Consider the following 25,908-nt stretch of genomic DNA (forward strand, 5'->3'; position numbering starts at 1 on the left):
TCCTTCCCTGCTCCGTCCTTCCCCGAGCCGTCCTACCCTGCGCCGTTCTTCTCTGCGCCGTCCTTCCCTGCGTCGTCCTTCCCTGAGCCGTCCTTCCCCATGCCGTCTTTCCCTGCGAAGTCCTTCTCTGCACCGTCTTTTACCTGCGCCGTCCTTCCCTACGCCGTCCTTCCCTGCATTGTCCTTCCCTGCGCCGTCCTTCTCTGCGCCGTCCTTCCCTTCGTCGTCCTTGGCTGCGCCGTCCTTCCCTGCGCCGTCCTTCTCTGCGCCGTCCTTCCTTTCGCCGTCCTTCCCTTCACCGTACTTCCCTGCGTTGTCCTGCGCCGTCCTTCCCTGCGCCGTCCTTCTCTGCGCTGTCCTTCCCTTCGCCGTCCTTCCCTTCGCCGTCCTTCCCTGCGCCGTCCTTCCCTGCGCCTTCCTTCCCTGCATTGTCCTTCCTTGCGTTGTCCTGCGCCGTCCTTCCCTTCGCCGTCCTTGGCTGCGCCGTCCTTCCCTGCGCCGTCCTTCCCTGCGCCGTCCTTCCCTTCGCCGTCCTTCCCTGCGCCGTCCTTCCCTTCGCCGTCCTTCCCTTCGCTGTCCTTCCCTGCGTTGTCCTGCGCCGTCCTTCCCTTCGCCGTCCTTCCCTTCGCCGTCCTTCCCTTCGCCGTCCTTCCCTTCGCCGTCCTTCCCTTCGCCGTCCTTCCCTTCGCCGTCCTTCCCTTCGCCGTCCTTCCCTGTGCCGTCCTTCCCTTCGCCGTCCTTCCCTTCGCCGTCCTTCCCTTCGCCGTCCTTCCCTTCGCCGTCCTTCCCTTCGCCGTCCTTCCCTTCGCCGTCCTTTCCTTCGCCGTCCTTTCCTTCGCCGTCCTTTCCTTCGCCGTCCTTTCCTTCGCCGTCCTTTCCTTCGCCGTCCTTCCCTTCACCGTCCTTTCCTTCGCCGTCCTTCCCTTCGCCATCCTTCCCTTCGCCGTCCTTCCCTGCGCCGTCAGTGTTGGGCGCAGCCGCAGCTTCGGTTCGGTCTTCATCACTTTGCTCTGGGTCATCGTTTATTAACTATTCATCCAGATTAATAGAAGTTCTCCCCAATCTCCGGCCCGCGGGTGTGAGGTCACCGTGTCGCGGGGTCACGATTACCCCAGGCGGTACAACATGAGAGCCTGAATGTAAGGACCTAAGAAAAGGAACCTTTGCTGTACTCATGAGGGGATGACGGGGGGCGACATATGTCCACTGAACATGAAGGGTTAACAAAGTGGACACGGCTGTCTGTGCGAGATTATCGAAGAGCGATGATTGAGCTCTGTGTGACTGTGCACTATAGGGCGGTATTACTATAGGACAGTATTACTATAGGACTGTGTATGTGCACTATAGGATGATATTACTATAGGATTGTGTATGTACACTATATGACTGTATTACTATAGGACTGTATGTACACTATATGACGGTATTACTATAGGGCGGTATTACTATAGTACTGTGTATGTGCACTATAGGATGATATTACTGTAGGACTGTGTATGTACACTATATGACGGTATTACTATAGTACTGTGTGACTATGTATGTGCACTATATGTTCTTATTACTTCAGGACTGTGTCACCCTGTATGTGCACTATATGACGGTATTACTATAGGACTGTGTGTGCATTATATGACTGAATTAGTACTGTGTAACCCTCTATGTGCACTATATGACGGTATTGCTTCAGTATTGTGTGTCCCTCTATGTGCACTATATGACGGTATTACTTCAGTACAGCGGTGCACTATATGGCCGTATTACTCCAGGAATGTGTGACCGTGTAATTGCACTATATGGCTGTATTACCATAGGACTGTGTGACCCTCTGTGCACTATATGACGGTATTACTTCAGTACTGTATGACCCTGTATGTGCACTATATGGCTGCATTACTATAGGACTATGTGACCCTATATGTGCACTATATGGCTGCATGTATTACTCTAGGACTGTGTGACTCTGTATGTGCACTATATGACCGTATTATTCTAGGACTGTATGACCCTGTATGTGCACTATATGGCTGTATTAATCTAGGACTGTATGACCCTGTATGTGCACTGTTTGGCCGTATTACTCCAGGACTGGGTGACCCTGTATGTGCACTATATGGCTGTATTACTATAAGACTGTGTGACCCTGTATGTGCACTATATTGCCATATTACTCTAGGACTGTATGACCCTGTATGTGCACTATATGGCTATATTACTCTAGGACTATGTGACCTTCTATGTGCACTATATGGCCATATTATTCCAGGACTGTGTGAACCTGTCTGTGCACTATATGGCTGTATTACTCTAGTGCTGTGTGACCCTGTATGTTCACTATAGGACGGTATTACTATAGGACTGTGTGACCCTCCATGTGCACTATATGGCCGTATTACTATAGTGTTGTGTGACCCTGTATGAGCACTATATGGCTGTATTACTAAAGGACTGTGTGACCCTCTGTGCACTATATGGCCGTATTACTCTAACACTGTGTGATTGTGTATGTGCACTATATGGCCGTATTACTCTAGGACTGTGTGACCCTGTATGATCACTATATAGCCGTATTACTCTAGGACTGTGTGACCCTGTATGAGCACTATATAACCGTATTACTCTAGGACTGTGTGACCCTGTATGGGCAATATAAGGCCGTATTACTCTAGTACGGCGAGTCCCTGTATGTGCACTATATGACCGTATTATTCCAGGACTGTGTGACTCTGTATGGGCACTATATGGCCGTATTACTCTAGTACCGCGAGTCCCTGTATTTGCACTATATGGCCGTATTACTCTAGGACTGTGTGATCCTGTATGTGCACTATATGGCCGTATTACTCTAGGACTGGGTGACCCTGTATGAGCACTATATAGCCGTATTACTCTAGGACTCTGTGACCCTGTATGTGCACTATATGGCCGTATTACTCTAGTACGGCGAGTCCCTGTATGTGCACTATATGACCATATTATTCCAGGACTGTGTGACTCTGTATGGGCACTATATGGCCGTATTACTCTAGTACCGCGAGTCCCTGTATGTGCACTATATGACCGTATTACTCTAGGACTGTGTGATCCTGCATGTGCACTATATGGCCGTATTACTCTAGGACTGGGTGACCCTGTATGAGCACTATATAGCCGTATTACTCTAGGACTCTGTGACCCTGTATGTGCACTATATGGCCGTATTACTCTAGTACGGCGAGTCCCTGTATGTGCACTATATGACCATATTATTCCAGGACTGTGTGACTCTGTATGGGCACTATATGGCCGTATTACTCTAGTACCGCGAGTCCCTGTATTTGCACTATATGGCCGTATTACTCTAGGACTGTGTGATCCTGCATGTGCACTATATGGCTGTATTACTCTAGGACTGTGTGACCCTGTATGGGCACTATATGACCGTATTACTCTAGGACTGTGTGACCCTGTATGGGCACTATATGGCTATAGTCCAATGTGGTCAACGCAAAAACATTCAAAAAGGTCCCTCCTTCTTCATGTTCTCAGAGGATATGGGATGATGACACCAGTGTGATCCCGATAATGACGTCAGGTCGGGCCGGGCCCTCACCGCTCGTGTCCCTGACTCACAGTCCAGTAATTGTCTCCAGATTCTTCTGATGTAAACACATTTCTGAGATGCCCGAACCATAGTGAGAACCGGGCACCAATGCCTGCGAGTTGTAGGTACTAATGTATACCGCCAGACAGCGCTGAGAAAACCAGGAAATATGAGATGCTTAAACTGATATAGCTTTACTATAATAGGGGCCGTTTGGTTTCAATCCAGCATTTGACAGATACCCTAATGGTAACTAAACAGACCTTATTTATTGATAAAGTGATTGTTGATGAAGGTTCTGTTGACGAATTCATGTGACGCGCCCCCTGGGCCAGTGTTGTTTGGGGGATACCCGGAGCCGGATCAGATGGGGGTTGTAGTCTCCGAGTGGCGGTGACCCGGTCCGTGCCCAGGGTGTCAAACTCCGTGTGTGGCAGTCTTTACAGATGTTGTTAGTGTTCTTAGTGTCGACTACGCCACCCGTTGATTTGCGGTCAATACAGCCGCCGCTGCAGCAGGGTCCGCTGAGGCTGGTGGTGTGTGTGCAGCTTCCGGTAGTATAACCCCCAACGGGAGGGGTATAGCCTCAGGGGGTCAGGTGTAGAGGATGGTGGTAGTGGTGATGCAGTGTGGATGGTAAGAAGACTCAGAGTCGGGCTGTGCAGTTCAGGGTTTTTACTTACTGCTGTTCTGTTGGTCACTCTGGCCTTGAGTGACCGCCCGAGCCGTGCTGCGTCCACCAGGTCCTGGACTCGGCCAACCCCCTAGCAATTCTGGAGCGTGGTCCTGAGCTCCCTTTCTGACTGTCCTCTCTACTGGCCTTTCTCACCAGGGGTCCACTTATGTCCGGCTCCCTCGGGTCTCCTATTGGGTGCACCTCTTCGGGGTTCCCTGACCCTATACCTGGTGTGCCTTCCTTGTGGACTTGGTGAGGGGCTGCTCCACATGTAATGTCGCAGCCTCCGGTTCTTAGCTGAGGGTTGTTTCTCTCCTCCACTAATTTGGGATCCGGTTCCCTTGCGTGCCAACCCTTCACCCTTCTGGTCTAATTCTGGGTTCTTGGGGTTCCTTCTTCTCCCCCTCTGGGTCCTTCTCTTCTCCTCTCTCTCTTCTCTCTGCAGGCGCTCCTGGACCTCTCTCAGGACTGACTGACTCTCTACAGAAGACTGACTGACCCTGATCTAAGATGGTTCCCACCTTATATACTCCCTCTATGTGTGAGCTCAGGTGACCAGCACCCAATGAGCTCCTAGCCTTACCCAGACTGCTCCCCCTATCTGCCCCTACACTACTGGGATGTTCCACCCCCCTCCCACTCCAGCCAGGGACAGACACTGTCGTACCTGCACATATACCTAGTGGGAGTACCATCGGTCTGTCCCTCGGAAATGGGATGTATGTAGTGTATGCAGCTAACTGAGCTCAGTTCCACACTCCATCCTTACCCGGGAGTGGAATATCACACCTCTGGCTTGAGGTGCAATACCCCTGTAGCAGCCGAATCCTCAGGGTGCTACACATGTACTAATGGTGGTTCTGTATTGATGTACTAATGGTGGTTCTGGTGCTGTATTCATGTGTTCCTAGTGGTTCTGGTGACGTATTCATGTAATAATTGTGCTTCTTGTGACATATTTATATACTGATGGTGGTTCTGGTGATTTATTCGAGTACTGATGGTAGTTCTGGTGACATATTCATGTATTGATGGTGGTTCTGGTGACATTCATGTACTGATGGTGGGTCTGGTGATGTACTCATGTACTGGTGGTGGTTCTGGTGACGTATTCATGTACTGATGGTGGTTCTGGTGACATATTCATGTACTGATGTTGGTTCTGGTGATGTATTCCTCTTGTGATGGTGGTTCTGGTGACATATTCATGTACTGATGTTGGTTCTGGTGATGTATTCCTCTTGTGATGGTGGTTCTGGTGACGTATTCATGTAGTGATAGTGGTGCTGGTGACATATTTGTTACGCACATGCCCCGGTCCTTTTGATTTTTTGTTGTTCCACATCGGTCTTTGCAAGTAGCCCAGCGTGATCCATGTGTTGTATTTCCAAGGCCTATATAAAGACTCCCCAGAGACACATCTGTGTCTTGGTATTGCTCTGAGACTTGTGGTAACTCAGTTTGCTGAGCAAAGTTTCAGTTCACATTCATCAGGACGTCTCCTGCTTGTCTATGGTTTTCAGTCCCTGAGTTACTTGTCTGCGGTTTCCAGTAACCTTGCTGCCTACCTACCTGCGGTTTCCATTATTGCTATGTACTTGTTTGTGGTTTCCAGTAACCTTGATACTTGTCTGTGGAAGACCAAAGTATTAGACTTTCTTGTCACTCGGGAGTTTTGTCTGCTACCTGTCCACGATCTTCTAGGACCTCTTCTTCACTCCCACCTGCGGTTTTCAGGACGTCTTCCTGGCTGTGTGCGGCTTCCATGGTATTAGACTTTCTTGTGACTCTGGTGTTCTGCCGCCTGTCTGCATCTCCATGACGTTTCCTGTTTGCCTACGTTCTTCAGTAACTGTGATATCTCCCAGTGGTTTCCAGGACTTTATTAAACTTTTAGTTTGCACTCTACGTGTCCTTGTTCCACGTGCTCCATCTAGCTGCTACACTGACGCCCGTGGCCCATGTGCCCACCTGGACCTTGGGATTAGTCGATCCACCACACCGTGTGAGCCCGCTATGCGTAATAGTATTTCTGTTCTGATGGTGGTTCCGGTGACATATTCATGTAGTGATGGTTGTTCAGGTGCTGTTTTCCTGTTCTGATGTGTGTCCTGTTTATGTGTTCCTGTTCTGATGGTAATTCTGGTGACTTATTCATGTATTGCTGGTAGTTCTGGTGACGTATTCATGTAATGATAGTAGTTCTTGTGACGTATTCATATAGTGATAGTGATTTTGGTGACATATTCCTGTTCTGATGGTGGTTCTGGTGGCATATTCATGTACCGATGGTGGTTCTGGTGACATATTTGTGTTCTAGTGATGTATTCATGTACTGAAGGTGGTTCTGGTGACTGATTCCTGTTCTGATGGTGGTTCTGGTGACTTATTCATGTACTGACGGCAGTTTTGGTCACGTATTTCTGTTTTGTTGGTGGTTCTGGTGATATATTCATGATATTCATGTACTGATGGTGGTTCTGATTACGTTTTCTTGTACTAATGGTGGTTATGGTGACGTAATCCTGTTCTGATGGTGGTTCTGGTGACGTATTTATGTAGTGATGGTTGTTCTGGTGCTGTATTCAAGTACTATTGATGACTGGTCATGTATTCATGGTCTGATGGGGGGTTTGGTGATGTGTTGTGTATGATGTCCTCCACAGCGCCCTACACAGTATGGTCACCTCAGCCCCCAATATAAGATCCTCAACAGCCCCCAATACAGTGAGGTCACCACAGAATCATGAGTGCAGCTCTGGAGTATAATACAGGAGGTAACTCAGGATCAGTACAGGATCAGTAATGCTATGTATGTACACATTGACTGCACCAGCGGAATAGTGAGTGCAGCTCTGGAGTATAATACAGGAGGTAACTCAGGATCAGTAATGTAATGTATGTACACAGTGACTGCACCAGCAGAATAGTGAGTGCAGCTCTGGAGTATAATACAGGATGAAACTCAGGATCAGTAATGTAATATATGTACACAGTGACTGCACCAGCAGAATAGTGAGTGCAGCTCTGGAGTATAATACAGGAGGTAACTCAGGATCAGTAATGTAATGTATGTACACAGTGACTGCACCAGCAGAATAGTGAGTGCAGCTCTGGAGTATAATACAGGAGGTAACTCAGGATCAGTAATGTAATGTATGTACACAGTGACTGCACCAGCAGAATAGGGAGTGCAGCTCTGGAGTATAATACAAGAGGTAACTCAGGATCAGTAATGTAATGTATGTACACAGTGACTGCACCAGCAGAATAGTGAGTGCTGCTCTGGAGTATAATACAGGATGTAACTCAGGATCAGTAATGTAATGTATGTACACAGTGACTGCATCAGCAGAATAGTGAGTGCAGCTCTGGGGTATAATACAGGATGAAACTCAGGATCAGTAATGTAATGTATGTACACAGTGACTGCACAAGCAGAATAGTGAATGCAGCTCTGGAGTATAATACAGGAGGTAACTCAGGATCAGTACAGGATCAGTAATGTAATGTATGTACACAGTGACTGCACCAGCAGAATAGTGAGTGCAGCTCTGGAGTATAATACAGGATGTAACTCAGGATCAATAATGTAATGTATGTACACAGTGACTGCACCAGCAGAATAGTGAGTGCAGCTCTGGGGTATAATACAGGATGTAACTCAGGATCAGTAATGTATGTACACAGTGACTGCATCAGCAGAATAGTGAGTGCAGCTCTGGGGTATAATACAGGATGAAACTCAGGATCAGTAATGTAATGTATGTACACAGTGACTGCACAAGCAGAATAGAGAGTGCAGCTCTGGAGTATAATACAGGATGTAACTCAGGATCAGTAATGTAATGTATGTACTCAGTGACTCCACCAGCAGAATAGAGAGTGCAGCTCTGGAGTATAATACAGGATGTAACTCAGGATCAGTAATGTAATGTTTGTACACAGTGACTGCACCAGCAGAATAGTGAGTGCAGCTCTGGAGTATAATACAGGATGTAACTCAGGATCAGTAATGTAATGTATGTACACAGTGACTGCACCGGCAGAATAGTGAGTGCAGCTCTGGAGTATAATACAGGATGTAACTCAGGATCAGTAATGTAATGTATGTACACAGTGACTGCACCGGCAGAATAGTGAGTGCAGCTCTGGAGTATAATACAGGATGTAACTCAGGATCAGTAATGTAATGTATGTACACAGTGACTGCACCAGCAGAATAGTGAGTGCAGCTCTGGAGTATAATACAGGATGTAACTCAGGATCAGTAATGTAATGTATGTACACAGTGACTGCACCAGCAGAATAGTGAGTGCAGCTCTGGAGTATAATACAGGATGTAACTCAGGATCAGTAATGTAATGTATGTACACAGTGACTGCACCAGCAGAATAGTGAGTGCAGCTCTGGAGTATAATACAGGAGGTAACTCAGGATCAGTAATGTAATGTATGTACACAGTGACTGCACCAGCAGAATAGTGAGTGCAGCTCTGGAGTATAATACAGGATGTAACTCAGGATCAATAATGTAATGTATGTACACAGTGACTGCACCAGCAGAATAGTGAGTGCAGCTCTGGAGTATAATACAGGATGTAACTCAGGATCAGTTATGTAATGTATGTACACACTGACTCTACCAGCAGAATAGTGAGTGCAGCTCTGGAGTATAATACAGGATGTAACTCAGGATCAGTTATGTAATGTATGTACACAGTGACTGCACCAGCAGAATAGTGAGTGCAGCTCTGGAGTATAATACAGGATGTAACTCAGGATCAGTTATGTAATGTATGTACACAGTGACTGCACCAGCAGAATAGTGAGTGCAGCTCTGGAGTATAATACAGGATGTAACTCAGGATCAGTTATGTAATGTATGTACACAGTGACTCCACCAGCAGAATAGTGAGTGCAGCTCTGGAGTATAATACAGGATGTAACTCAGGATCAGTTATGTAATGTATGTACACAGTGACTGCACAGCAGAATAGTGAGTGCAGCTCTGGAGTATAATACAGGATGTAACTCAGGATCAGTAATGTAATGTATGTACACAGTGACTGCACCAGCAGAATAGCGAGTGCAGCTCTGGGGTATAATACAGGATGTAACTCAGGATCAGTAATGTAATGTATGTACACAGTGACTCCACCAGCAGAATAGTGAGTGCAGCTCTGGGGTATAATACAGGAGGTAACTCAGGATCAGTAATGTAATGTATGTACACAGTGACTCCACCAGCAGAATAGTGAGTGCAGCTCTGGAGTATAATACAGGATGTAACTCAGGATCAGTAATGTAATGTATGTACACAGTGACTGCACCAGCAGAATAGTGAGTGCAGCTCTGGAGTATAATACAGGATGTAACTCAGGATCAGTAATGTAATGTATGTACACAGTGACTGCACCAGCAGAATAGTGAGTGCAGCTCTGGAGCATAATACAGGAGGTAACTCAGGATCAGTAATGTGATGTATGTACACAGTGACGGCACCAGCAGAATAGTGAGTGCAGCTCTGGAGTATAATACAGGATGTAACTCAGGATCAGTAATGTAATGTATGTACACAGTGACTGCACCAGCAGAATAGTGAGTGCAGCTCTGGAGTATAATACAGGATGTAACTCAGGATCAGTAATGTAATGTATGTACACAGTGACTGCACCAGCAGAATAGTGAGTGCAGCTCTGGAGTATAATACAGGATGTAACTCAGGATCAGCAATGTAATGTATGTACACAGTGACTCCACCAGCAGAATAGTGAGTGCAGCTCTGGAGTATAATACAGGATGTAACTCAGGATCAGTAATGTAATGTATGTACACAGTGACTGCACCAGCAGAATAGTGAGTGCAGCTCTGGAGTATAATACAGGATGTAACTCAGGATCAGTAATGTAATGTATGTACACAGTGACTGCACCAGCAGAATAGTGAGTGCAGCTCTGGAGTATAATACAGGATGTAACTCAGGATCAGTAATGTAATGTATGTACACAGTGACTGCACCAGCAGAATAGTGAGTGCAGCTCTGGCGTATAATACAGGATATAACTCAGGATCAGTAATGTAATGTATGTACACAGTGACTGCACCAGCAGAATAGTGAGTGCAGCTCTGGAGTATAATACAGGATATAACTCAGGATCAGTAATGTAATGTATGTACACAGTGACTCCACCAGCAGAATAGTGAGTGCAGCTCTGGAGTATAATACAGGATGTAACTCAGGATCAGTAATGTAATGTATGTACACGGTGACTGCACCAGCAGAATAGTGAGTGCAGCTCTGGAGTATAATACAGGATGTAACTCAGGATCAGTAATGTAATGTATGTACACAGTGACTGCACCAGCAGAATAGTGAGTGCAGCTCTGGCGTATAATACAGGATATAACTCAGGATCAGTAATGTAATGTATGTACACAGTGACTGCACCAGCAGAATAGTGAGTGCAGCTCTGGAGTATAATACAGGATATAACTCAGGATCAGTAATGTAATGTATGTACACAGTGACTGCACCAGCAGAATAGTGAGTGCAGCTCTGGAGTATAATACAGGAGGTAACTCAGGGTCAGTAATGTAATGTATGTACACGGTGACTGCACCAGCAGAATAGTGAGTGCAGCTCTGGAGTATAATACAGGATGTAACTCAGGATCAGTAATGTAATGTATGTACACGGTGACTGCACCAGCAGAATAGTGAGTGCAGCTCTGGAGTATAATACAGGATGTAACTCAGGATCAGTAATGTAATGTATGTACACAGTGACTGCACCAGCAGAATAGTGAGTGCAGCTCTGGGGTATAATACAGGATGTAAGTCAGGATCAGTAATGTAATGTATGTACACAGTGACTGCACCAGCAGAATAGTGAATGTAGCTCTGGAGCTGCTTGTGACCAGACCCGGTTGATTTCTCCCTCTCAACGTCATTGTTCTGTGCTTGTTTTTAGCCTGGAAAATCAATGTCAGATGTGATTAGCTCCGTGTTCGGCGGCTGCCCCGGATCCTCGGGTGGTGACCCCTCTGACACCCGCCGTACAGGCCGAGCTGCTTCCTCTTCCATGGAGAACACCGGGGGCCGATATCAGTCACACTGGATATTGTCTCTGGACGGCCTCGGCTCTGGCGATATGTGACATAGTAGTTGTCATGGGGGCGGAGAGGTTTCTGCACTTCTTGTCACTCATCCCATTGAAAAACATCAAAAACATCCTGAACTGGCTGATAACAGGGAGCAATAGACTATTCACCTTTCCTGTCACCAACGTTTCCATCATTACTGTCAGGTCTTGTGCTCTAGTCACCCCCAAAGCTGCATGTATCATAATGTGTTTTCCTGTGAGTCTGCTGTGTAAGTGCATCTTTGGCTGTGACTGGAGTATGGACAGAATCGGCGTCTACGTCATCCCCGGTGTCGTCCTGCAGGGGCCGGGGGTCTGGATCTCGTCCTGACATCACCAGGATAAGTAAGTGCCCCCCTCCTAGAATGCCGCTCATTCCTTCATATAACACGGGGATATTTTTAGCCGTCAGTAGAAAAGTGATGAGGAAAGATCCGGACCCCGGTGATTGGCTGCAGCCTGCGGCGGGACGGAGACGAGACAGCCGCCGACTGTTACCTTGTTAGGAGCGACGTGAGGAGGGACACGAAAAAGACTGAGCCGAACCGCACCCGCGAACCGCACTGCCGCCATTACAACCGCCTCATATGGGCATCCTCCAGTCCCTGCCAGAGCTGCGGCAGCGCTTCTGCAGGTCGCCACCTCTGAGCTATAATGTACAGGACTCCGATCTATAATGTACAGGACTCCGATCTATAATGTACAGGACTCCGATCTATAATGTACAGGACTCCGATCTATAATGTACAGGACTCCGATCTATAATGTACAGGACTCCGATCTATAATGTACAGGACTCCGATCTATAATGTACAGGATGCTGCTGTATAATGTACAGGACTCCGATCTATAATGTACAGGACGCTGCTGTATAATGTACAGGACTCTGATCTATAATGTACAGGACGCTGCTGTATAATGTACAGGACTCCGATCTATAATGTACAGGATGCTGCTGTATAATGTACAGGACTCCGATCTATAATGTACAGGACGCTGCTGTATAATGTACAGGACTCCGATCTATAATGTACAGGATGCTGCTGTATAATGTACAGGACTCCGATCTATAATGTACAGGACGCTGCTGTATAATGTACAGGACTCTGATCTATAATGTACAGGACGCTGCTGTATAATGTACAGGACTCCGATCTATAATGTACAGGACGCTGCTCTATAATGTACAGGACGCTGCTGTATAATGTACAGGACTCCGATCTATAATGTACAGGATGCTGCTGTATAATGTACAGGACTCTGATCTATAATGTACAGGACGCTGCTCTATAATGTACAGGACTCCGATCTATAATGTACAGGACGCTGCTCTATAATGTACAGGACTCCGATCTATAATGTACAGGACGCTGCTCTATAATGTACAGGACTCCGATCTATAATGTACAGGACGCTGATCTATAATGTACAGGACGCTGCTCTATAATGTACAGGACGCTGCTCTATAATGTACAGGACGCTGAGCTATAATGTACAGGACGCTGCTGTATAATGTACAGGACGCTGAGCTATAATGTACAGGACGCTGCTGTATAATGTACAGGACGCTGCTGTATAATGTACAGGATGCTGAGCTATAATGTACTGGACGCTGCTGTATAATGTACAGGACGCTGAGCTATAATGTACAGGACTCCGATCTATAATGTACAGGACTCCGATCTATAATGTACAGGACTCCGATCTATAATGTACAGGACTCCGATCTATAATGTACAGGACGCTGCTGTATAATGTACAGGACTCCGATCTATAATGTACAGGACGCTGCTCTATAATGTACAGGACGCTGCTGTATAATGTACAGGACTCCGATCTATAATGTACAGGATGCTGCTGTATAATGTACAGGACTCTGATCTATAATGTACAGGACGCTGCTCTATAATGTACAGGACTCCGATCTATAATGTACAGGACGCTGCTCTATAATGTACAGGACTCCGATCTATAATGTACAGGACGCTGCTCTATAATGTACAGGACTCCGATCTATAATGTACAGGACGCTGATCTATAATGTACAGGACGCTGCTGTATAATGTACAGGACGCTGCTGTATAATGTACAGGACGCTGCTCTATAATGTACAGGACGCTGCTCTATAATGTACAGGACGCTGAGCTATAATGTACAGGACGCTGCTGTATAATGTACAGGACGCTGAGCTATAATGTACAGGACGCTGCTGTATAATGTACAGGACGCTGCTGTATAATGTACAGGATGCTGAGCTATAATGTACTGGACGCTGCTGTATAATGTACAGGACGCTGAGCTATAATGTACAGGACTCCGATCTATAATGTACAGGACTCCGATCTATAATGTACAGGACTCCGATCTATAATGTACAGGACTCCGATCTATAATGTACAGGACTCCGATCTATAATGTACAGGACTCCGATCTATAATGTACAGGACGCTGATCTATAATGCACAGGACTCCGATCTATAATGCACAGGACTCCGATCTATAATGCACAGGACTCCGATCTATAATGTACAGGACTCCGATCTATAATGTACAGGACGCTGATCTATAATGCACAGGACTCCGATCTATAATGCACAGGACTCCGATCTATAATGTACAGGACTCCGATCTATAATGTACAGGACTCCGATCTATAATGCACAGGACTCCGATCTATAATGCACAGGACTCCGATCTATAATGTACAGGACTCCGATCTATAATGTACAGGACTCCGATCTATAATGTACAGGACGCTGCTGTATAATGTACAGGACTCCGATCTATAATGTACAGGACTCCGATCTATAATGTACAGGACGCTGATCTATAATGCACAGGACTCCGATCTATAATGTACAGGACTCCGATCTATAATGTACAGGACTCCGATCTATAATGTACAGGACTCCGATCTATAATGTACAGGACTCCGATCTATAATGTACAGGACGCCGATCTATAATGTACAGGACGCCGATCTATAATGCACAGGACTCCGATCTATAATGCACAGGACTCCGATCTATAATGCACAGGACGCTGAGCTATAATGTACAGGACGCCGATCTATAATGTACAGAACGCCGATCTATAATGCACAGGACTCCGATCTATAATGCACAGGACTCCGATCTATAATGCACAGGACTCCGATCTATAATGCACAGGACTCCGATCTATAATGTACAGGACTCCGATCTATAATGTACAGGACGCCGATCTATAATGCACAGGACTCCGATCTATAATGCAGAGGACTCCGATCTATAATGTACAGGACGCTGAGCTATAATGTACAGGACGCTGAGCTATAATGTACAGGACGCCGATCTATAATGTACAGGACGCCGATCTATAATGTACAGGACTCCGATCTATAATGTACAGGACGCTGAGCTATAATGTACAGGACGCCGATCTATAATGTACAGGACGCCGATCTATAATGTACAGGACTCCGATCTATAATGTACAGGACGCTGAGCTATAATGTACAGGACTCCGATCTATAATGTACAGGACGCTGAGCTATAATGTACAGGACTCCGATCTATAATGTACAGGACTCCGATCTATAATGTACAGGACGCTGCTGTATAATGTACAGGACGCTGCTCTATAATGTACAGGACGCTGCTGTATAATGTACAGGATGCTGAGCTATAATGTACAGGACTCCGATCTATAATGTACAGGACTCCGATCTATAATGTACAGGACGCTGCTGTATAATGTACAGGACTCCGATCTATAATGTACAGGACTCCGATCTATAATGTACAGGACGCTGAGCTATAATGTACAGGACGCTGCTGTATAATGTACAGGACGCTGATCTATAATGTACAGGACGCTGAGCTATAATGTACTGGACGCTGCTCTATAATGTACAGGACGCTGATCTATAATGTACAGGACGCTGCTGTATAATGTACAGGATGCTGCTGTATAATGTACAGGATGCTGCTCTATAATGTACAGGACGCTGCTCTATAATGTACAGGACGCTGAGCTATAATGTACAGGACTCCGATCTATAATGTACAGGACTCCGATCTATAATGTACAGTACGCTGCTGTATAATGTACAGGACGCTGCTGTATAATGTACAGGATGCTGCTCTATAATGTACAGGACGCTGCTCTATAATGTACAGGACGCTGAGCTATAATGTACAGGACTCCGATCTATAATGTACAGGACGCTGCTCTATAATGTACAGGACGCTGCTGTATAATGTACAGGACGCTGCTGTATAATGTACAGGATGCTGAGCTATAATGTACTGGACGCTGCTGTATAATGTACAGGACGCTGCTGTATAATGTACAGGACGCCGATCTATAATGTACAGGACTCCGATCTATAATGTACAGGACTCCGATCTATAATGTACAGGACGCCGATCTATAATGCACAGGACTCCGATCTATAATGTACAGGACTCCGATCTATAATGTACAGGACTCCGATCTATAATGTACAGGACTCCGATCTATAATGTACAGGACTCCGATCTATAATGTACAGGACGCCGAGCTATAATGTACAGGACGCCGATCTATAATGCACAGGACTCCGATCTATAATGCACAGGACTCCGATCTATAATGTACAGGACGCCGATCTATAATGCACAGGACTCCGATCTATAATGCACAGGACTCCGATCTATAATGCACAGGACGCCGATCTATAATGCACAGGACGCCGAGCTATAATGTACAGGACGCCGATCTATAATGTACAGGACGCCGATCTATAATGTACAGGACTCCGATCTATAATGTACAGGACGCTGAGCTATAATGTACAGGACGCCGATCTATAATGTACAGGACGCCGATCTATAATGTACAGGACTCCGATCTATAATGTACAGGACGCTGAGCTATAATGTACAGGACTCCGATCTATAATGTACAGGACGCTGAGCTATAATGTACAGGACTCCGATCTATAATGTACAGGACTCCGATCTATAATGTACAGGACGCTGCAGTATAATGTACAGGACGCTGCTCTATAATGTACAGGACGCTGCTGTATAATGTACAGGATGCTGAGCTATAATGTACAGGACTCCGATCTATAATGTACAGGACTCCGATCTATAATGTACAGGACGCTGCTGTATAATGTACAGGACTCCGATCTATAATGTACAGGACTCCGATCTATAATGTACAGGACGCTGAGCTATAATGTACAGGACGCTGCTGTATAATGTACAGGACGCTGCTCTATAATGTACAGGATGCTGCTATATAATGTACAGGACACTGCTGTATAATGTACAGGACGCTGAGCTATAATGTACAGGACGCTGCTCTATAATGTACAGGACGCTGAGCTATAATGTACTGGACTCCGATCTATAATGTACAGGACGCTGCTCTATAATGTACAGGACGCTGAGCTATAATGTACAGGACGCTGCTGTATAATGTACAGGACGCTGAGCTATAATGTACAGGACGCCGATCTATAATGTACAGGACGCTGATCTATAATGTACAGGACTCCGATCTATAATGTACAGGACTCCGATCTATAATGTACAGGACTCCGATCTATAATGTACAGGACTCCGATCTATAATGTACAGGACGCTGCTGTATAATGTACAGGACTCCGATCTATAATGTACAGGACTCCGATCTATAATGTACAGGACGCTGAGCTATAATGTACAGGACGCTGCTGTATAATGTACAGGACGCTGAGCTATAATGTACTGGACTCCGAACTATAATGTACAGGACGCTGCTGTATAATGTACAGGACGCTGAGCTATAATGTACAGGACGCAGATCTATAATGTACAGGACGCTGATCTATAATGTACAGGACTCCAATCTATAATGTACAGGACTCCGATCTATAATGTACAGGACTCCGATCTATAATGTACAGGACGCTGCTGTATAATGTACAGGACTCCGATCTATAATGTACAGGACTCCGATCTATAATGTACAGGACGCTGAGCTATAATGTACTGGACGCTGCTGTATAATGTACAGGACGCTGCTCTATAATGTACAGGATGCTGAGCTATAATGTACAGGATGCTGCTCTATAATGTACAGGACGCTGCTCTATAATGTACAGGACGCTGAGCTATAATGTACAGGACGCTGAGCTATAATGTACAGGACGCTGCTGTATAATGTACAGGACGCTGAGCTATAATGTACAGGACGCTGCTGTATAATGTACAGGACGCTGAGCTATAATGTACAGGACGCTGCTGTATAATGTACAGGACGCTGCTGTATAATGTACAGGACGCTGAGCTATAATGTACAGGACGCTGCTGTATAATGTACAGGTCACAGTCACTGGTGCTTTGTTCACATTATCTTTGCAGAGTTTTATAATGTTCAGCGAGTTTCTGTCTATTATACTTCTCCTGAAGTTGGCTGCGTTCTCTTTCTATGCTCCAGTCACATCCAGAGCTGCACTGCACAGTTGTTCCCCGCTATCCAGCACCCTTGGCTTAGTTGCAATACTTCTGAAGACCATGCTCGGTAAAGACACCAGCAGGGGGCAGCAATGAGACGTGAAGCCCTCAATTTTTTGAGCTGACAGTATACTAACAGAATTATGAATTCAGCTCTAGAGGTGACTGATCAGACTTTCTACTGAATGATGCTTTCATGTAACAGTTTTTCTTTTTTTTCTTCCCTTTTTTAGGCTTGAATTACATGAACCCCCTCCCTGCACTGGGCACCATGAACTCTACCCCCGGCCTGGCGACAGAGCACATTGCATCCCCAGGTGCTGCCCTCTCCTGGCAGGCCGCGATCGATGCTGCTCGCCAGGCTAAGTTAATGGGCAGTGCGGCCAATGCCACCATATCCACGGTCAGCTCCACGCAGAGGAAAAGACAGCAATATAGCAAGCAGAAAAAACAAGGGGCCACAACAACGACGAGGCCGCCACGGGCGTTACTGTGTCTCACCCTGAAAAACCCCATCCGCAGAGCCTGTATCAGCATCGTGGAGTGGAAGTATCCTTCCTGCAGTCTCAACCCTACAGGGGAACAGCGTTCAGGGGGTAGTTCTCCTGAGATCACACCCATGAGTAACTCTGACCACACCCACAAGTAACTGACCACACCCTCTGAGTACATGGTCACACCCATGAGTAACTGTGACCGCACCCTCTGAGTACATGGTCACACCCATGAGTAACTGTGACCCCACCCTCTGAGTACATGGTCACACCTGTAAGTAACTCTGACCACACCCACTGAGTACCTGACCACACCCGCAAGTAACTGTGACCACACCCTCTGAGTACATTGGCACACCCATGAGTAACTGTGACCGCACCCTCTGAGTACATGGTCACACCCATGAGTAACCGTGAGCACATGATCACACCCATGAGTAACTGTGACCACACCCTCTGAGTACATGGTCACACCCATGAGTAACCTGACCACACCCTCTGAGTATCTGAGCACACCCACAAGTAACTGTGACCACACCCTCTGAGTACATGGGCACACCCATGAGTAACTCTGACCACACACACTGAGTACCTGACCACACCCACAAGTAACTGTGACCACACCCTCTGAGTACATTGGCTCACCCATGAGTAACTCTGACCACACCCACAAGTAACTGACCACACCCTCTGAGTACATTAGCTCACCCATGAGTAACTCTGACCACACCCACTGAGTACATAACCACACCCATGAGTAACTGACCACACCCTCTGAGTACATGGTCACACCCACAAGTAACTATGACCACACCCTCTGAGTACATGGTCACACCCATGAGTAACTCTGACCTCACCCTCTGAGTACATGACCACACCCATGAGTAACTCAGACCTCACCCTCTGAGTACATGACCACACCCATGAGTAACTCTAACCACACCCTCTGAGTACATGACCACACCCACGAGTAACTGACCACACACTCTGAGTATATGACCACACCCACGAGTAACTAACCACACCCATGAGTAACTCACTCCACACCCTCTGAGTAACTCTGACCACACCCATGAGTAACTCAAATCACACCCTCTGAATACCTGACCACACCCATAGGACACTCAGTCCACACCCATGAGGAACTCAGTCCACACCCCTAAATAACTGACCATACCCATGAGTAACTCTGACCATACCCATGAGTAACTCAGACCGCACGCTTTGAGTACCTGACCACACCCATGAGTAACTCAGACCACACCCTCTGAGTACTTGACCACACCCATGAGTAATTCAGACCACACCCACAGGAAACTCAGTCCACACCTATAGGTAACTCAGCCCACATCCATGAGTATCTCTGACCACACCCTCTGAGTAACTGACCACACTCATTAGTAACTCAGACCACACCCTCTGAGTAACTCTGATCACACCGAAAGGTAACTCATTCCACACCCCTGAGTAACTCAGACCACACCTATGAGTAATTCACACTACATCCCTGAGTAACTCTGACCACGCCCATGAGTAATTCACACTATATCCTTCAAGCCACACCTCTGAGTAACTCAGTCCACACCCTCTCAGTTACGATAACCACACCTCAGAGTAACTCTATCCACACCCATGGGTAACTTAGTCCACAGCCATTAGTAGTTCAGACTACACCCCTGAGTAACTCAGACCACACTCCAAGTAACTCAGTCTACACCTCTAGAAAATTCAGAATACTCTTCTGAATAAGACCACACCTCCTGGAAAATCATCCAACACCCATGAGTAACTCTGACCCCACCTATAGGCAACTCAGGCCACACCCATGAGTAACTCAGACCACACCCATGAGTAACTCAGACTGCGCTTTGAGTACCTGACCACACCCTTGAGTAACTCAGACCACACCCTCTGAGTACTTGACCACACCCATGAGTAACCCAGACCACACCCTCTGAGTACTTGACCACACCCATGAGTAACTCAGACCACACCCACAGGAAACTCAGTTCACACCTATAGGTAACAGCCCACATCCATGAGTAACTCTGACCACACCCTCTGAGTAACTGACCATACCCATTAGTAACTCAGACCACACCCTCTGAGTAACTCTGATCACACCGAAAGGTAACTCATTCCACACCCCTGAGTAACTCAGACCACACCTATGAGTAATTCACACTACATCCCTGAGTAACTCTGACCACGCCCATGAGTAATTCACACTATATCCTTCAAGCCACACCTCTGAGTAACTCAGTCCACACCCTCTCAGTTACCATAACCACACCTCAGAGTAACTCTATCCACACCCATGGGTAACTTAGTCCACATCCATTATTAATTCAGACTACACCCCAAGTAACTCAGTCTACACCTCTAGAAAATTCAGAATACACTTCAGAATAAGACCACACCTCCTAGAAAATCATCCAACACCCATGAGTAACTCTGACCCCACCTATAGGCAAGTCAGGCCACACCCATGAGTAACACTGACCCCACCTATAGGCAACTCAGGCCACACCCATGAGTAACTCTGACCCCACCTATAGGCAACTCAGGCCACACCCATGAGTAACTCAGACCACACCCTTGGAGTAACAGATCACCATACCCATTAGTAGTTCATACCACATCCCTGAGTAATTCAGACCACACCCCAATTAACTCAGACCACACCCTGACTGATGTAGGCCACACTCCTAGGAACTTAGACCACACCTCAAGTAACTCAGACCACACCTGTGAATAACTCAGACCACATCTCTGAACAACTCAGACCACTCCCTTGAGTAACTCAGACCACACTTTTGAGTAACTCAGATCATACCCCATGTAGCGCAGGCCACACCTCGGAATAACTAAGGCTACATTTATAACAGCACATCCCTGAAGAACTCAGACCTCAACCCTGAAGAACTCAGACCTCAACCCTGAAGAACTCAGACCTCAACCCTGAGGAGCTCAGACCTCAACCCTTAAGAACTCAGACCACACCCCTGAGGAGCTCAGACCACACCCCTGAAGAACTCAGACCTCAACCCTGAATAACTCAGACCACACCCCTGAGGAGCTCAGACCACACCCCTGAGGAGCTCAGACCTCAACCCTGAAGAACTCAGACCTCAACCCTGAATAACTCAGACCACACCCCTGAGGAGCTCAGACCACACCGATGAGGAGCTCAGACCACACCCCGAGGAGCTCAGACCACACCAAATAGTATAGTAATGGTGCAGTGTATTATCTGTTACTAAGAAATCTAGGAAGAAACCATTATGGCCTCCATTACTAGATGACAACCCTGTTGGACCTAAAGAGCTCCTCAAATTAGGAATCTAGTAACTAACAAAAATGGTGTCATATCTGTCACTGACCATGAGTTACCTCATGTCCAGTCACAGCTAAAGCTGCCTTTCCTCACGCCTGTGCTAAGCCTCCATAATGCCGTTACAGGAGACAGTGGAGGTGCTGTTTCCTTTCCTGAGAACTGTAATGGCGGTCATATTGGTTCTCAGCCAGCTGTCTAGTAATGGCGGTCATATTGGTTCTCAGCCAGCTGTCTAGTAATGGCGGTCATATTGGTTCTCAGCCAGCTGTCTAGTAATGGCGGTCATATTGGTTCTCAGCCAGCTGTCTAGTAATGGCGGTCATATTGGTTCTCAGCCAGCTGTCTAGTAATGGTGGTCATATTGGTTCTCAGCCAGCTGTCTAGTAATGGCGGCCATATTGGTTCTCAGCCAGCTGTCTAGTGATGGTGGCCATATTGGTTCTCAGACAGCTGTCTAGTAATGGCGGTCATATTGGTTCTCAGCCAGCTGTCTAGTAATGGCGGCCATATTGGTTCTCAGCCAGCTGTCTAGTGATGGTGGCCATATTGGTTCTGAGACAGCTGTCTAGTAATGGCGGTCATATTGGTTCTCAGCCAGCTGTCTAGTAATGGCGGTCATATTGGTTCTCAGCCAGCTCTGTCTAGTAATGGCGGTCATATTGGTTCTCAGCTAGCTGTCTAGTAATGGCGGTCATATTGGTTCTCAGCCAGCTGTCTAGTAATGGCGGTCATATTGGTTCTCAGCCAGCTGTCTAGTAATGGTGGTCATATTGGTTCTCAGCCAGCTGTCTAGTAATGGCGGCCATATTGGTTCTCAGCCAGCTGTCTAGTGATGGTGGCCATATTGGTTCTCAGACAGCTGTCTAGTAATGGCGGTCATATTGGTTCTCAGCCAGCTGTCTAGTAATGGCGGTCATATTGGTTCTCAGCCAGCTCTGTCTAGTAATGGCGGTCATATTGGTTCTCAGCTAGCTGTCTAGTAATGGTGGCCATGTTGGTTCTCAGACCGCTGTCTAGTAATGGCGGTCATATTGGTTCTCAGCCAGCTGTCTAGTAATGGCGGCCATATTGGTTCTCAGCTAGCTGTCTAGTAATGGTGGCCATGTTGGTTCTCAGACCGCTGTCTAGTAATGGCGGTCATATTGGTTTTCAGCCAGCTGTCTAGTAATGGCGGTCATATTGGTTCTCAGCCAGCTGTCTAGTAATGGTGGCCATGTTGGTTCTCAGACCGCTGTCTAGTAATGGCGGTCATATTGGTTCTCAGCCAGCTGTCTAGTAATGGCGGCCATATTGGTTCTCAGCCAGCTCTGTCTAGTAATGGCGGTCATATTGGTTCTCAGCTAGCTGTCTAGTAATGGCGGTCATATTGGTTCTCGGCAAGCTGTCTAGTAATGGCGGTCATATTGGTTCTCAGCCAGCTGTCTAGTAATGGCGGTCATATTGGTTCTCAGCCAGCTGTCTAGTAATGGCGGCTATTTTGGTTCTCAGACAGCTGTCTAGTAATGGCGGCCATATTGGTTCTCAGCAAGCTGCCTAGTAATGGTGGCCATGTTGGTTCTCAGCAAGCTGTCTAGTAATGGCGGTCATATTGGTTCTCAGCCAGCTGTCTAGTAATGGCGGCCATATTGGTTCTCAGCCAGCTCTGTCTAGTAATGGCGGTCATATTGGTTCTCAGCCAGCTGTCTAGTAATGGCGGTCATATTGGTTCTCAGCCAGCTGTCTAGTAATGGCGGCCATATTGGTTCTCAGCAAGCTGTCTAGTAATGGCGGCCATATTGGTTCTCAGCAAGCTGTCTAGTAATGGCGGCCATGTTGGTTCTCAGCAAGCTGTCTAGTAATGGTGGCCATATTTGTCCTCAGCCAGCTGTCTAGTAATGGCGGTCATATTGGTTCTCAGCCAGCTGTCTAGTAATGGCAGTCATATTGGTTCTTAGGCAGCTGTCTAGTAATGGCGGCCATATTGGTTCTCAGCCAGCTGTCTAGTAATGGCGGTCATATTGGTTCTCAGCCAGCTGTCTAGTAATGGCGGCCATATTGGTTCTCAGCAAGCTGTCTAGTAATGGCGGCCATATTGGTTCTCAGCAAGCTGTCTAGTAATGGCGGCCATATTGGTTCTCAGCCAGCTGTCTAGTAATGGCGGTCATATTGGTTCTAAGCCAGCTGTCTAGTAATGGCGGTCATATTGGTTCTCAGCCAGCTGTCTAGTAATGGCGGCCATATTGGTTCTCAGCCAGCTGTCTAGTAATGGCGGTCATATTGGTTCTCAGCCAGCTGTCTAGTAATGGCGGTCATATTGGTTCTCAGCCAGCTGTCTAGTAATGGCGGTCATATTGGTTCTTAGCCAGCTGTCTAGTAATGGCGGTCATATTGGTTCTCAGCCAGCTGTCTAGTGATGGTGGCCATATTGGTTCTCAGCCAGCTGTCTAGTAATGGCGGCCATATTGGTTCTCAGCAAGCTGTCTAGTAATGGCGGCCATATTGGTTCTCAGCAAGCTGTCTAGTAATGGCGGCCATGTTGGTTCTCAGCAAGCTGTCTAGTAATGGCGGTCATATTGGTTCTCAGCCAGCTGTCTAGTAATGGCGGCCATATTGGTTCTCAGCCAGCTGTCTAGTAATGTCGGCTATGTTGGTTCTCAGCCAGCTGTCTAGTAATGGCGGCCATATTGGTTCTCAGCAGCTGTCTAGTAATGGCGGCTATGTTGGTTCTCAGCCAGCTGTCTAGTAATGGCGGCCATATTGGTTCTCAGCCAGCTGTCTAGTAATGGCGGCCATGTTGGTTCTCAGTCAGCTGTCTAGTAATGGCGACCATATTGGTTCTCAGCAGCTGTCTAGTAATGGCGGCCATATTGGTTCTCAGCAGCTGTCTAGTAATGGCAGTCATATTGGTTCTCAACAGCTGTCTAGTAATGGTGGCCATATTGGTTCTCAGCCAGCTGTCTAGTAATGGCGGCCATATTGGTTCTCAGCAGCTGTCTAGTAATGGCGGCTATGTTGGTTCTCAGCCAGCTGTCTAGTAATGGCGACCATATTGGTTCTCAGCAGCTGTCTAGTAATGGCGGCCATGTTGGTTCTCAGCCAGCTGTCTAGTAATGGCGGCCATGTTGGTTCTCAGCCAGCTGTCTAGTAATGGCGGCCATGTTGGTTCTCAGCCAGCTGTCTAGTAATGGCGGCCATGTTGGTTCTCAGCCAGCTGTCTAGTGATGGTGGCCATATTGGTTCTCAGCAGCTGTCTAGTAATGGCGGCCATGTTGGTTCTCAGCCAGCTGTCTAGTAATGGCGGCCATGTTGGTTCTCAGCCAGCTGTCTAGTAATGGCGGCCATGTTGGTTCTCAGCCAGCTGTCTAGTAATGGCGGCCATGTTGGTTCTCAGCCAGCTGTCTAGTAATGGCGGCCATGTTGGTTCTCAGCCAGCTGTCTAGTAATGGCGGCCATAGTGGCCACCTCCAGTTGTGTGTTAGGTAGGCCATATAAGTACTGGGAAATGCAGTACAAGCCATGTACAAGCCTGAAGGAAGAATATAAATAGGGAGACGCTTAAGGAGGGTCGAATGTTTATTCTGGCACACGTGTGCTGAATTATGGGATGGGGCGGAGCGGAGCCGATCTGACAGGCAGATGTTCGGTGTCAGGGCCCAGGCGCTGAGGATTAACTCTATCTACACAGGAAGAAGGTCCTGAGGAGACGGCCGGTGTCCGCCAGGAAAATTACTAGGCCTCGTGTGTGAAACTCTTGCTGCCCTTAACAACCAATCACAGCGCAGCTTACATTCTACCAGAGCAGCTTAAGAAATGAGACCTGCGCTCTGATTGGTTGCTAGATGACCAGATTTACCTCAGATATTTTGGCGACATCTATATTTGTGCGTTTTTTCTCATACAGGAGCGCTAAGGAGGAGAGAAAATGTAGGGTGTTCACATAATAAAAATGCATGTGGTATAAATTGTATTGCTGTGTCGCCATGGTTACATGGGGGTGGGCGATGTTACCATTTACCGCCATTTTTCCTTAACCCGTTAACCTCCAGACCATTTGAAATCATTATTTTACTGACTATTTTTGCCAACTGTGTGGCCTTAGCGGTGTATATTCCCTTCCCGGAGGACGACTCCAACGCCACCAACTCCAACCTGGTAAGTGGCGGGTTACTTGGTTTTTTCGGCCTCCGCGGCTCGGACGTCGGTGAGGAGCTCGGCCTCTGATG

At 47.0% G+C, this 25,908-nt stretch overlaps 1 protein-coding gene across 9 annotated transcripts in view; it reads left to right on the top strand.

Annotated features, from left to right (window-relative positions):
- The window catches only part of CACNA1C (calcium voltage-gated channel subunit alpha1 C), a 553,842-nt gene that overhangs the window by 64,448 nt on the left and 463,486 nt on the right, over positions 1-25,908 (top strand). For all 9 annotated transcript variants that reach the window (XM_073650394.1, XM_073650389.1, XM_073650392.1 and 6 more), the window contains exons 2-3: positions 18,109-18,424; positions 25,732-25,837. In XM_073650394.1, coding sequence (XP_073506495.1) covers positions 18,109-18,424; positions 25,732-25,837 — 422 coding nt within the window. The remainder of the gene's footprint in view (positions 1-18,108; positions 18,425-25,731; positions 25,838-25,908) is intronic.

Source organism: Phyllobates terribilis, unplaced genomic scaffold, assembly GCF_046119375.1.
Source record: "Phyllobates terribilis strain yellow unplaced genomic scaffold, ASM4611937v1 Scaffold_10__3_contigs__length_209671492, whole genome shotgun sequence".
In the NCBI taxonomy this organism is placed as follows: Eukaryota; Metazoa; Chordata; class Amphibia; order Anura; family Dendrobatidae; genus Phyllobates; species Phyllobates terribilis.